This window comes from Mytilus edulis, chromosome 2 (genome assembly GCF_963676685.1).
Source record: "Mytilus edulis chromosome 2, xbMytEdul2.2, whole genome shotgun sequence".
Classification (NCBI taxonomy): Eukaryota; Metazoa; Mollusca; class Bivalvia; order Mytilida; family Mytilidae; genus Mytilus; species Mytilus edulis.
The window spans coordinates 14130840-14143706 of record NC_092345.1 but is presented as its reverse complement, the minus strand read 5'-3'; the positions used below and the strand labels follow the sequence as shown (position 1 = coordinate 14143706).

General features: G+C 33.0%; 1 protein-coding gene across 2 annotated transcripts in view; it reads left to right on the top strand.

The window, feature by feature from the left end:
- Nucleotides 1-96: 96 nt before the first annotated feature.
- Nucleotides 97-12867, top strand: part of LOC139511532 (procollagen galactosyltransferase 1-like) — a 29751-nt gene continuing 16980 nt past the window's right edge. Inside the window, exons 1-6 of one of the 2 annotated variants that reach the window (XM_071298351.1) lie at nucleotides 97-355; nucleotides 2217-2329; nucleotides 4895-5010; nucleotides 5755-5819; nucleotides 6710-6785; nucleotides 9843-10044. In XM_071298351.1, the coding sequence (XP_071154452.1) occupies nucleotides 147-355; nucleotides 2217-2329; nucleotides 4895-5010; nucleotides 5755-5819; nucleotides 6710-6785; nucleotides 9843-10044 (781 nt within the window). In that variant the 5' untranslated portion in view covers nucleotides 97-146. The remainder of the gene's footprint in view (nucleotides 356-2216; nucleotides 2330-4894; nucleotides 5011-5754; nucleotides 5820-6709; nucleotides 6786-9842; nucleotides 10045-12867) is intronic. The other variant, XM_071298350.1, reaches the window with a different exon arrangement.

Here is a 12867-nt window from a genome sequence, read left to right as displayed (position 1 = left end):
TATTAACAAATTGCACAGAAAAAAACTCGTGCAAACTTCTTTTTCTTTGTTTATGTTAAATATCTCAATAGTACACGCAATGCCTAAGATAAGACCGTTCACGTCGTTCCTCTCCCCATCCCTAATCGGTATCAGAATTTTGGAAGATGGAGAAGCTGACGTGTCGCTGTATATCCTTACTTTTCTTGCTTAGCACAACCTTGCTAGCTGTCAATAGTGACTCAGAAGAAAGCAATGATTATTTACAACCTACTGTGACGATTGCGATTTTGATAAGGAATAAAGCCCACGTTCTCCCATGGTTCTTTGGTCATCTTGAGAATTTGAATTATCCCAAAAATAGAATCTCTTTGTGGTAAGATATTGCATGTGTGCTACACTGTTGAGTACTCAGTAAAGAAGAAAGATGAATGTATTTTAAAAGATTTTTGTAATATTTTAGAATGATTTCTCAGCATGAAGTAATTATTTACATGATGTATGTGAAGATAAAAGTAAAAATTACATTGTAAATAAAGGGTTAATGACATGAATAGGCTCACCCATGTGTATGAGCTAGATATTAATGTGCAAACAGCTTGCAGATTATAGTAAAGTGTTATCTGTTGAGAGTTTCCTAAATTATGCATGTGATATTCAGTCGATCTATTGTGCCTACAGTATATGTATTTACTATTAGTCAGGGGTGATTCTTAATACAAAGATTTAAGTAATCTCCCCCAAATTTACTTATACAAGTAATAAATATTTTTACAACACAGCTTGAATTGTCATGTGTCAGTCACGAGCACTACCATGACTATTTGTATGTAAGTGATTTTTTTTCTTCTTGAAAGAGTAAATAATAATACACTTATATATTAGCTAATTATAATTTTTGAATAATCTCCCCTTTATTTAAAAAAACAACTTGTGTAAATAATTTTTTTTTACAATCCCTCAGCTAAAAGTCTCTTATTTCATGAAATTTGAGATGTAAAAACATGCCTTTAATGATTTTTCTCTGGACAGGTTAGTTCATATTTTTTTTATTAGAGTTCAATGTTTTATCTCATTGATTAAAAAGCAAACTAATCAGTCAGGGGACTTACTTTAACAAGTGATTTTTTAAATCACTGATTCAAGTAACATTATTTCCATAAAGGTTGGAAATTAGAGTTGTCTTTCTTTAATGATCACCTATTTAAGTAGTACAAATTAATCACAAGAAGAAGTGATTTAATTTTATTGTAGCTTTAAATATAGAATACTAATGATCCAGGGACTAATTATGTTTGTAAACTTATCAGAACCAACATCTGTGTTGTCTAGGATGACCAAGTCATTTCAGGTGATGACCTTGTACTGAATCTAGGATAATGACATAAAAATCACTTGTTTAAGTATCAGACCTCAATTTCCTTCCCAAAAAATCACTTCTTTAAGTATCATTCTGTTAATAACCCCCACTAATTTCAACACCCCTGAACAGTGAAATTTTTATCGCGAACAGTAGAATTTTATTACATAATCTGAAAGATGAAACCTTGAACTTCACAGGAAAAATACTCACACTGCTGTGAAAAATCTTTTAAGAAAGTATCAGTTCATTATGTAAAGCCATTATTATAGCATTTTTTCAACTAAAATAGAATTTTCAGCTAAATGATAGCATCAAAGGCATAAACCTTGCTACATTTGTACTTAAAAGAACAAAAAGTTCATATTTTTTAATTTTACTAATTAAAAGATATTATTTAAACCTATGTGTTTAAAATTTTGAAAAAAAAACTACAAAATCCTAATTTGTGACAAAACCTTGAATTTGCTACTCAAATAAGTGATTTAAAAATCACTTATTTCAGTAAGTCCCCTGACTGCTAATTGCACAAAGATTATGAGTAATTGTGCAAGGCCTTAAAAGATTGCCTCTTGTGGGATTTGTAAATTAGCAGTGTTCTGAAGATAACAGACAAATGAGATTTTCATTGTCTATGAAATTACATTTGGTGGCCTTGTGTTGTTTTCTACTTTTTAGTTGAGTTGTTGTTTTTTTACTCATTCCCTGGTTTTATTCCCAATTTCATTATTGCACATGCCAGTTTGTTAAGTGGTTCAAATTCAAGAACAATTTTGCTGTTTTATGTTTTAAATGAGCTACATCATGGCTCACTGATAAACATGATAAAACATTTCTCCAGTTCTAGTCATAACAGATTTTCCACTTATATTTGCAGGATAAGAAGTGACCACAATGTGGATGACTCCAATAGAATATTAAGAGATTGGTTAGCTGCTGTAGAAGACCAGTACCATTCTGTTAATCTTAGAATTGATACAAATACTCAAGGTAATTTTTCTGATGTGTTTTTTTAAACTTTTGAGAGGGAAATTAATAATTTAACCATTATCATGATTATGATCATATATTTTTCAATTTTCCAAATCATCTGAATGTAAATTCAGAAATTATTGCAAGATTTTTATTAATATGAATAATGCCACTGGGTGAGGAAAGCAACAATAAGAACTCACATTTTGACAGCTAAGACATGTAAGATATAGATCTGTATGTACTTTTTTTTTAAATTGTAATAATAATTAATACTCACATTAATTTTTGTCCATTCTTGAAAAATCTCAATACTAATGACTAATGAAATTGAGAATGGAATAATTTCTGAATTTACAGTATTTTCTTGTGTCCTCGAATACAAAACTTAATGTAGATCATTAAGAACAATAGTTTTCTCATATAAACCACTGATGAAAAAACCCTGTATTGATGTCCAATAGTGTTTGAGTTAAAATGCATGCATGTAAAGACAGGATTACTAGACAGAGACCAAATTTCAAAATTATCAATTTACATAATTTATAGAATTGCCGATACAATATAACCATGATAACCATAATAACATCACATAAACTTCATGCATGTAGGATTGTGCAGTTGAATATAAATTCGTACAAAACTTAGCAGATCTATTTATACCATAGTTACTATCTAATCATGCTAACAGTAACTGCTAGTAGTCCTTTGTTAATTTATGTATTATTGTCATTTTGTTTAGTTTCCCTTGTAACCTATATATATATTCTGACATTGGACTCAGACTTCTCTTACATTTTTATCTTAAATTGAGTTTCACTATGCATATTGTTGTGCGTTTGTTTTTTCTACATTAGCTAGAGATATAAGGGGAGGGTTGAGATATCAAAATACATGTTTAACCCCCCCCCCCCCCCCCCCCCCCCCCCACTTTTTTTGCCTGTCTCAAGTCAGAAGCCTCTGGCCTTTGTAAGTCTTGTATGATTTTTAATTTTAGTTTCTTGTGGATAATTCGGAGTTTAGTACAATGTAGTATGACGTCCATTATCACTGCACTCGTAACATATTTGTTTAGGAGCCAGCTGAAGGACTGCTCTGGGTGCAGGAGTTTCTCGCTACATTAAGGACCCATTTGTGGCCTTCAGCTGTTGTCTGCTCTATGGTCGGGTTGTTGTCTCTTTGACACATTCCCCATTTCCTTTCTCAATTTTATATGAACAATAATCATGATAATGGTATAATCACCAGGATTGAAAATCATCTATCTGTTCAACTGGCACAACACCTGATGCATATCTCTACATTATAATCATGATAATGCACATATTGTTCAATTTTGGCTTATAGGTGTATGATAAATTTGTGATACAGATTTTTTCATGTGCTTGTAAATTGTTATTTTTAAAGTTTTAATTTCCGGGTACAGTACATAATCCCATTGTTTACATAAAAATTCTGGGAACTCCTACATAAAAATTTTGCTATTTTACCCTTAAAATTCAAAATGTAGGAATAGCCAGAATAAACCTGTTAATTATATAAATAGAAAGAAGAGAGAAAAATGGTCTAAAAAATTAAAGAATAAAGAAATGATCTAGGACCCTACATGCAGAACTTCCTATAGAAAATAACACTTGCAGTTTTACAATGAATTACAAATGTTACAGCTGAACTAATTGATTGTGTTCTTTTCAATTCTATCTGACATATCTGTAATATCTGCAAAACAAGTAAATAAAACATCAGGATGATGGGTGCCATTAGTGGAGCATTATCTGCTTACCCTTCCATTGGAGTTGATGTTGCTCTCTCCCTGGTTTCCTATATGTATTATTTTGTTTTGTCTTTCTGTAAATTGTTTTTTAGCTTAGCTGGCCCATAGAACCATGGAAGTTATTGTCATAGCTTAAATGTGTTTTGTGTACTATTGTTTGTATGTATGTTTGTTTTTTTATTGTTTAACCATGGTGTTGTCAGTTTATTTTCTACTTATTCATGTTATGAATTGGAATGTACCTCTGTAATATTTTGCATCCTTTGTCCATGCCCCTCATTGTTGTCCTTCATCAAAGTGACATGACAGAAATTTACAATTTTGCAAAGCTTGAGACCTAGAACGTTAACCAGACCCAATTTGGGGCCAAATACATGTATATATATATAAAAAAATATTCCTATTTTAATATTTGATCTAAATGATGTTCTGGGTTTCAGGTACCAAACATTATTTTGGTACCTTATTTCTCCTTACATAACTGTGAAACAGTAGGTGAAAACTCACACATTTTAATCAGAATTAAGTATCAGGAATTACAATCAGATGTTCAGTTTAACATCAATGTAAATTCAATAAATATTGACCCTGCATTATAAACATATAAAATACATGTATATGATAAACAACGGAAAAGTATATATATACATGTACATGATACAATACAATATATATATACTTTTCTGTTTTGGCACCACCAGATCATAAAGTGTTGGTTTTTTTTTCATTTTCTATATTCTACTTTTTGTATGCTTGTATTGTAGTTTGAAGAAAACTTATACTTTTGATCAAGTGATTTTGTGTTGTAGGGTTTGAGGAAGAAACTGGACCATGTGACTGGACAGATGAAAGGTTTGCGCATGTGATTGATCTGAGACACCAAGCATTAGAAGCTGCCAGAGAGAACTGGTCAGATTACTTATTTGTAAGCAAATTAAACTTTAAGTTTTATTTAAGAATTGAATGCTTCTTTTTGTAACTTTATTGGGGTGTAAAAGCGTTGACCGAAGTACATTTTGTATGAAGCGCGGAAGCGGAAGCGCTTCATTCTAAAAATGTGTGCACGGGCAACGCTTTTACAACCCTATGAAGTTACAAAAAGAAGCATTCAATACTTATAATTACATTTTTTCACTATGATCATGAAAACACGAATTTTATAATTTTTTTATTTAATTCACTTGTGCACTTTATTGTGGGACCACGTGTTATCATGAATGATAAGTTTTATTGACTGATGCAATTGCTTGAGAAATAACATGTGATGTGCAGTTAGCCAATCAGAATTAAGTATTATAATGAAACATTCATCTAATGTCATTATTAAATGATGGTAATCCTCTTTTTTTTTAAATTTGATATTTATCTTTGAATAATATGCATTATGGATTCAATAAGGTAAATAACCCTGCTCTGAAAGAGTGGCATGTAATAAAATAATTCAATAGTAACTTGTGAAGATTCTAGAATTAATTTGTAGTGTCATGAATACTGTTCAGCAACTTATATTTTCAAGAATTTTCTTGAATAGAAAACAATATAAATACTTTGAAAATAAAATTGACAAAAATTAGTCATTGTGAAATTAACTCGAAAATAGCCATACACAATAAGGATTGGCTTACAATGTGTGTTTGTTATTTTTAATTAAATGTTATTCTGTTTGTAGATGTTGGATGCAGATGTCATTTTAGAAAACAAAGAAACCTTGTCCTTGTTAGTTCAAGCAGATAAGTAAGATAAACTTCAAATAAGAAATATTTCACTTATCATTCATCAAAAAGTTAATATTTGATTTATTACAGAAATTTATGTGGACTAAGTTCGTTAATTTAATTTTTAGTTTGAAACAAAGGTTCCAACTCTTGATGGAAACAGTTCTTGTAAGGATCTTATTTTCCCTGTTTATATTGGTAAGGAAACGGCTCACCTCATGCATGTTATATTTTCAGTATTAACATTCTCTGATTTTTTTGCTCTGAATCCACAATGTGTCCCTTATATTTGATACTTATTTACAAAGCAGTTATTTGGGCAAGTAATTTTATTTCCTTTTATAAAGTTAGGGTGGAAGCAACAATAGATAATTTTTCGATTGGCTCAACTTGAGGCAGAGTAACTTTTCCTTTTCTCACCATGTTGGAGGTCTATATTTTCAAATTCCTTCATAATGCAACCAAATTCAAATTGCTATACTGATTGCTAAGACTTTAGAAAAAGTTGTTTTCTGAACAATTTTAATTTTATTTAGCCTTTGCTCATGTTGCTTGATTCATCAGACTTGTATGTATTAAACTTTTCAATACATTTAAACAAATTAGAAGTTCTATGATCAACCCCTCAAAAACGGCAGCCAAAGGATATAACTCCAAATCAAAACCTATCCATATTTGAATTGATTAAGGGCTGTTCCAATATTAGTTTTATTGTGGGAGGGAGGAGGTGTCGGAATGCACTTTTATCAAAATTTGATGGGTGGTGCTTATTCTAAGAAAAATGGCTTGAACATTTAAAGGAAATATCAAATTAAACATTATGCATGGTGGGGTCAAATAATAAGTGCCTTCCGACCCCCCATACATTTGTTTTTGGAACAGCTCTAATGATGATTTTATTTATTACAGGATCATAGTTGGACCAATGTTAAATGCCAGTTATGGACAAGTATATTCTAACTTTTGGGGAGCAATGACAGATGAGGTAAATTTAGATATAAGATGTATATGAAGATTTTTTTTATGATATATGTTCATTTAAAAAATCTAATGAACAGATTTAAATTCTTTTTACTCTTGAACATTTTGTCATACTGTTCTTTTATAAAAATTTTTGTTTACTTACCTGATAAAACAAAAATCAGCATCATGAACCCACAGAAAAAAACAGTTTTTATCATGTTGATGACTTTGAGGGTTCCTCAAGATATACCATTTCATCTAAACCTGTGGTATCGGTCAGGTTGCTTGTGGCAGGTAATAAGTCTTGATTGACAGTAACTGATAAAAATAGCAATGAGAACCAGATTGAGGCTACATCTAAGTGACTTTCTGTCATTAGAGCAGTCTCAATTGTTAAACAGTTAACTATGGTCATGATGGTAGAAGTTGAAAAATAGGTTCCAAATTTTCTTACAAAATGCAGTGTTGTAATTTATGTTATCATTTTGATATTAAAAAAAAAGTATTGAAGTAAATATTGAACGCAAGAAATCGAATCAGATCTTGATTATAGAGTCCATTACCATATCAGACAGGCCAGTGCTTTCAGTTCTACGAAGCTACTTGAAATTTAGTTCATAATGTGAGCAAGCCTGTATATTTGCCTAGATGATTATGATATATGTTTTCACACTAAAATGCTGAGTAAGATACTGTGGATTCTTATATTTTCGTGGATACCAATTTTCGTGGTTTGAGGAAAACTTGCATATTTGTGGATGGATATTTAATTTCGTGGTTTTGGCAAATCTGCATTCATTCCGTTAGAAAATTTGTGATTTGTTGAACATCTAAATTCTTGGTTCCTTTGCAGTCAGGATTTTACTTCGTCAAAATTATCTCCCCATTACACCAGTTAATTTTCATAATCTAAGAAATGGAAGCCATTGTAGGGATGACGCGCTGCCAATTTTGCTCTTGAAAACCGATAAATTTATCCGCATAGCACCATTACAATCCTTATATGTCAGTTGTATTTTAAAAGACAAATGTATCTACTAGCTAATGAGCATCAGTTAATGATCTTGTCTGCATTGATTCAACTTAGAATTATTGTCTAATTGGTTGTCAGATGAAAATTCATAAATATTTAGAAAAATTCTAATTAAATATTTCGTGGAAGGACAGACTAGATTTTTTTAGTGGTTGAAGACTATAAACCTTAGTTATCACACACAAAAAATTATTAATTTTCGAAGATATACATTTTCATCATCCAACTTGAAAGACTGTCGTCAAGTACTTTTAGTAAAAAAATAGCTATTCGAACACACCTACTCTGTTTTTATGATTTATTAGATAGGTATTTCACTTGACCCATATATTTCATCTTTTAGTACTGTGATTTTTTAGGTTATAAAGTCAACCTGTAGCTTTGCTATATAAAAATGATAGAATCTGAAGCGAGATGATGTATCAAATATTCTTGCTTTGTACGTTTTCAAGACAAAATATTCAACTCAAACACGCCCTAACATAAAAAAAAGGTGCACTCGATTTTCTCTTTCCGATACAATTGTTACCCATTTTTTAGAATTTTTTCTTGAGTCACATAATGGAAGGGCAGACACGAAAATTACTGAACTTATAGATTGATATGTTCTCTGTCCGTGGTATTTTTTTCAAAAAAATCCGATGTTATGCATTTCTACATCCAATTTCATAGATACCCATGTCGTCGACTTGATATCTAATTGTTCTGCTTAACTATGTAATAGATAAATTGAAACCTTATGCAAATGGCTTTTTAGAATAGAAAACTTCGTAATCGAGAAGAAAATTGTCATTTTTAACCGGATTTTTGTGACAAAAATGTCGGTTATTGATTTGGGGATGTACGGTGGGCGGGCGGTCGGGCTGTCGGGCGGGCGGGCGGCAATCAAATGTTGTCCGTGCATTAACTCATGAACCGTTCAACCAAAGCTTTTAAAATTTTAATATGTTATTCCTGACAACTATACGAAGGTCAAGTTCAATAATGGCGATTTTGACTTTTACCCTTCAGGAGTTATGGTTCTTGAAAGATTGAAAAATGGAGTTGTCCGTGCATTTATGCATGAACTGTTCTACCAAAGCTTCCCAAATTTTAATATGTTGTTACTAATGAAAGAATGGAGGTCAAGTTCAATAATGACGAATTTGACTTTTACCGTTCAGGAGTTATGGTTTTTGAAAGATTGAAAAATGGAGTTTCCAGTCGTGTCCGTGCATTTATGCATGAACTGTTCTACCAAAGCTTCCGAAATTTTAATATGCTGTTACTGATGACAAAATGGAGGTCAAGTTCAATAATGACGATTTTGACTTTTACCGTTCAGGAGTTATGGTTCTTGAAAGATTGAAAAATGGTTTTTCCCGTCGTGTCCGTGCATTTTCTCATGAACCATTCAACCAAAGCTTTTGAAATTTAATATGTTGTTACTGATGACAAAATAGAGGTCAAGTTCAATAATGACGATTTTGACTTTTACCGTTCAGGAGTTATGGTTCTTGAAAGATCGTAAAATGGCGTTTCCATTCAGGTTGTTGCATTTACTCATGAACCATTCAATCTAAGCTTTTCAAATTTTAATATGTTGATACTGATGACAAAATGGAGGTCAAATTTGATATTGACGATTTTCACTTTCACCATTCATCAGTAATGGTTCTTGTGATATTGCCAGGACACAAATAAATGTTAATAAATCCGGTTTGCTGTCGTTGTGACAGCCTCTTGTATTTGTTTCTATTAACTTTTAATTTTTTTGTTACTATAGTAAACATTACAGTAAGCATTTATCGCCTTCTCTAACAAAGAGCTTCGATTCTTTTGTTCTATTTCAACCGTGGTTCTGCCTGTTTGTAACCACAAAATCCACGAAAATTGGTTTCAAATGAATATAGATGAATCCACAGTAGGCAAGAGAAAAATAATCATCAGACTAATCAATATTTTTTTCTAAAAATACAAGAAGAAAGGATTAATATGTATATGAAGACACCAAATTAATTTTATCAATTGATATTTAAACAGCTGATAATTGTGCTTTGCTTTCAGGGGTATTACAGGAGAGTACCAGAGTATTTTGAGATTGTAGATAGAAAGACTTTAGGTTGTTTTCCTGTTCCCATGGTACATACAGCTTTATTGATTGACATGCACAGATCTGTGTCACCACAGTTTACGTACAAAGCTCATGAAGGATATAAGGGCCCCAAAGATGATATTATTATATTTGCACACTCAGTGAAAAATGCTGGTAAGTTTCCCTGCAAGATAATATTTATTTGTAAGGTCACATGACTACAGGTGTTAAATGATTTACTTGAAATTCAGAAATTAATGTGATGTTTTTATTATGTAATAAAAAAAAAAGTATAAAAAAAATCTGGAAAATTTTCCTGAACTTTTCATTGTTCTAATGAACTCAAAATCGTTCAATTTTTTTGATGTCATGTTTTGAATTCCTGCATCTGCGCAGAAATCTACAATGTACTTTCTTTTTCCGGTCTCGTTTGTATGAAATTTTGAGTAAAATATATATTTATCAGTCTAGTATAAAATAGGAAGGAACGCAATACCAATTTCATTTTTAATAATTCCTTGATTTGAAAAAGCGTTACCTGATGATAGCGTTTCTTTGTTTACCTTGCATATGACGTCATAACTTAAATAACGTCACAACTAAAATCCATAACAACAGAACCAAAATCGGAAATGTTACGGTATTTCCGTTTTTTTTGTTTAACCAATACAAATAATTCATACAGACTTCGTTCCCATTTACAGGTACTGCCTACCTCATATTATTGAGAAAAATGTGACAAGTTATAATCGCAATAATTTTTGAATTATTGTGATTATAACCTTGTCACATTTTGTTACAATTTTTTTTTTCTCAATATCGCAAATATTAAAATTGTTTTTTACTCTAAAATGACAGTATCACAATAATAAATGCACTTAATAATTTCTGAATTTACAGTACTTTCTTTTTATGTCCTATTGAGTTGATAGTCATTTTTTCTCAGCTGTTTAGTTGATTATTTTTTAATAAGTACAATTTGGCAAAGATAACTGTTCTTCTTAGTAAGAGTTTTCTACAAAAAAGAAAAAAAATGTCATGATTTCTAAAACTTTCGGAACCCTTTTTATCTAGTGTATATTTTTAGCTCACCTGGCCTGAAGGGCCAAGTGAGCTTTTCTCACCACTTGGCGTCCGTCGTCCGTCGTCGTCGTCCGGCGTCGTCCGTCGTCGTCGTCGTTAACAATTTACATTTTGAACTTCTTCTAGAGAACCACTGAATGGAATGGAACCAAACATGGCATGAATGTTCCTTATGAGGTGCTGACCAAGTGTTGTTACTTTGTAGCCGATCCATCATCCAAGATGGCCGCCAGCGGGGGACTTAGTTTAACATAGGACGCTATGGGAAATGCATACAAATGACTTCTTTTAGAGAACCACTGAATGGAATGAAACCAAACATGGCATGAATGTTACTTATGAGGTGCTGACCAAGTGTTGTTACTTTGTTGCCGATCCATCATCCAAGATGGCCGCCAGCCGGGGACTTGGTTTAACATAGGACCCTATGGGAAATGCATACAAATGACTTCTTTTAGAGAACCACTGAATGGAATAAAACCAAACATAGCATGAATTATCCTTATGGGGTGCTGACCAAGTGTTGTTACTTTGTAGCCGATCCATCATCCAAGATGGCCGCCAGCGTGGGACTTAGTTTAACATAGGACCCTATGGGAAATGCATACAAATGACTTCTTCTAGAGAACCACTAAATGGAATGAAACCAAACAATGCATGAATGTTCATTATGGAGTGCTGACCAATTGTTGTTACTTTGTAGCCGATCCATTATCCAAGATGGCCGCCAGCGGGGACTTAGTTTAACATAGGACCCTATTGGAAATGCATACAAATGACTTCTTCTAGTGAACCACTGAATGGAATGAAACCAAACATGGCATGAATGTTCCTTATGTGGTGCTGACCAAGTGTTGTTACTTTGTAGCCGATCCATCATCAAAGATGGCCCCCAGCAGGGGACTTAGTTTAACATAGGACCCTATGGGAAATGCATACAAATGACTTCTTTTAGAGAACCACTGAATGGAATAAAACCAAACATAGCATGAATGTTCCTTATGGGGTGCTGACCAAGTGTTGTTACTGTGTAGCCGATCCATCATCCAAGATGGCCGTCAGCGGGGGACTTAGTTTAACCTAGGACCCTATGGGAAATGCATACAAATGACTTCTTTTAGAGAACCACTGAATGGAATGAAACCAAACATGGCATGAATGTTCCTTATGAGGTGCTGACCAAGTGTTGTTACTTTGTTGCTGATCCATCATCCAAGATGGCCACCAGCCGGGGACTTAGTTTAACATAGGACCCTATTGGAAATGCATACAAATGACTTCTTTTAGAGAACCACTGAATGGAATAAAACCAAACATAGCATGAATGTTCCTTATGGGGTGCTGACCAATTGTTGTTACTTTGTAGCCGATCCATCATCCAAGATGGCCGCCAGCGGGGGACTTAGTTTAACATAGGACCCTATGGGAAATGCATACAAATGACTTCTTCTAGAGAACCACTAAATAGAATTAAACCAAACATAGCATCAATGTTCCTTATGGAGTGCTGACCAAGTGTTGTTACTTTGTAGCTGACCCATTATCCAAGATGGCCGCCAGCAGGGGACTTAGTTTAACATAGGACCCTATTGGAAATGCATACAAATCACTTCTTCTAGTGAACCACTGAATGGAATGAAACCAAACATGGCATGAATGTTCCTTATGTGGTGCTGACCAAGTGTTGTTACTTTGTAGCCGATCCATCATCCAAGATGGCCGCCAGCGTGGGACTTAGTTTAACATAGGACCCTATGGGAAATGCATACAAATGACTTCTTTTAGAGAACCACTGAATGGAATGAAATCAAACATGGCATGAATGTTCCTAATGTGGTGCCGACCAAGTGTTGTTACTTTGTAGCCGATCCATTATCCAAGATTGCCGCCAGCGGGGGACTTAGTTTAACATAG